Genomic DNA, 489 nt, shown 5'->3' on the forward strand with positions numbered 1-489 from the left:
CAAGCATCAGCAGAGATGCCCAGTGGGGGAGAGGAGCTGTAGACCCCCCTGGCACGGTGAGACCCCCAGCACGGTGAGCCCCTGGCATGGGAAAAGGGAGAAATAGCAGGAGGGGGAAGCTGGGGGGTGAAAGATGAGCCGGGACGTGCCCAAGAGAGGGATGTAAGTCAGAGCTTGCGTCCTCCCCTTTAGCTCCGATGCCACGTTATGGCCAGGAGCAACAAGCCGTGTTTGCCAAGCACAGGGAAGGGCACAAAGCGATGCTCCCGGAGCGGGAAAGCAGCCAGCTCCCATCCCGTGGGATGTCCCCTGGCAGCAGGCTCAGCAGCGCTCGCCGGCCCCCCCCTCGCTGACCCCCCGGTGAAGATCTTCTCCACGTAGTGCCGCATGAACTCCCGGCGCTCGGCCATCGCCTCATCCCGGGCCGACTCAGTGCTCTGGCTGGAGGAGAAGGACTCATTGGAAGAGGAGCGGCGGTAGCCACCCCAG

At 64.2% G+C, this 489-nt stretch overlaps 1 protein-coding gene across 1 annotated transcript in view; it reads right to left on the minus strand.

Annotated features, from left to right (window-relative positions):
* Positions 1-489, minus strand: part of KIAA0513 (KIAA0513 ortholog) — a 9734-nt gene that overhangs the window by 9061 nt on the left and 184 nt on the right. The window contains 1 exon segment of the mRNA XM_009701264.1: positions 355-489. This exon segment is cut by the window's right edge and continues 34 nt beyond it. Within this exon segment, the coding sequence (XP_009699566.1) occupies positions 355-489 (135 nt within the window).

The sequence above is a fragment of the Cariama cristata genome, unplaced genomic scaffold (genome assembly GCF_000690535.1).
Source record: "Cariama cristata isolate BGI_N322 unplaced genomic scaffold, ASM69053v1 scaffold17775, whole genome shotgun sequence".
Classification (NCBI taxonomy): domain Eukaryota; kingdom Metazoa; phylum Chordata; class Aves; order Cariamiformes; family Cariamidae; genus Cariama; species Cariama cristata.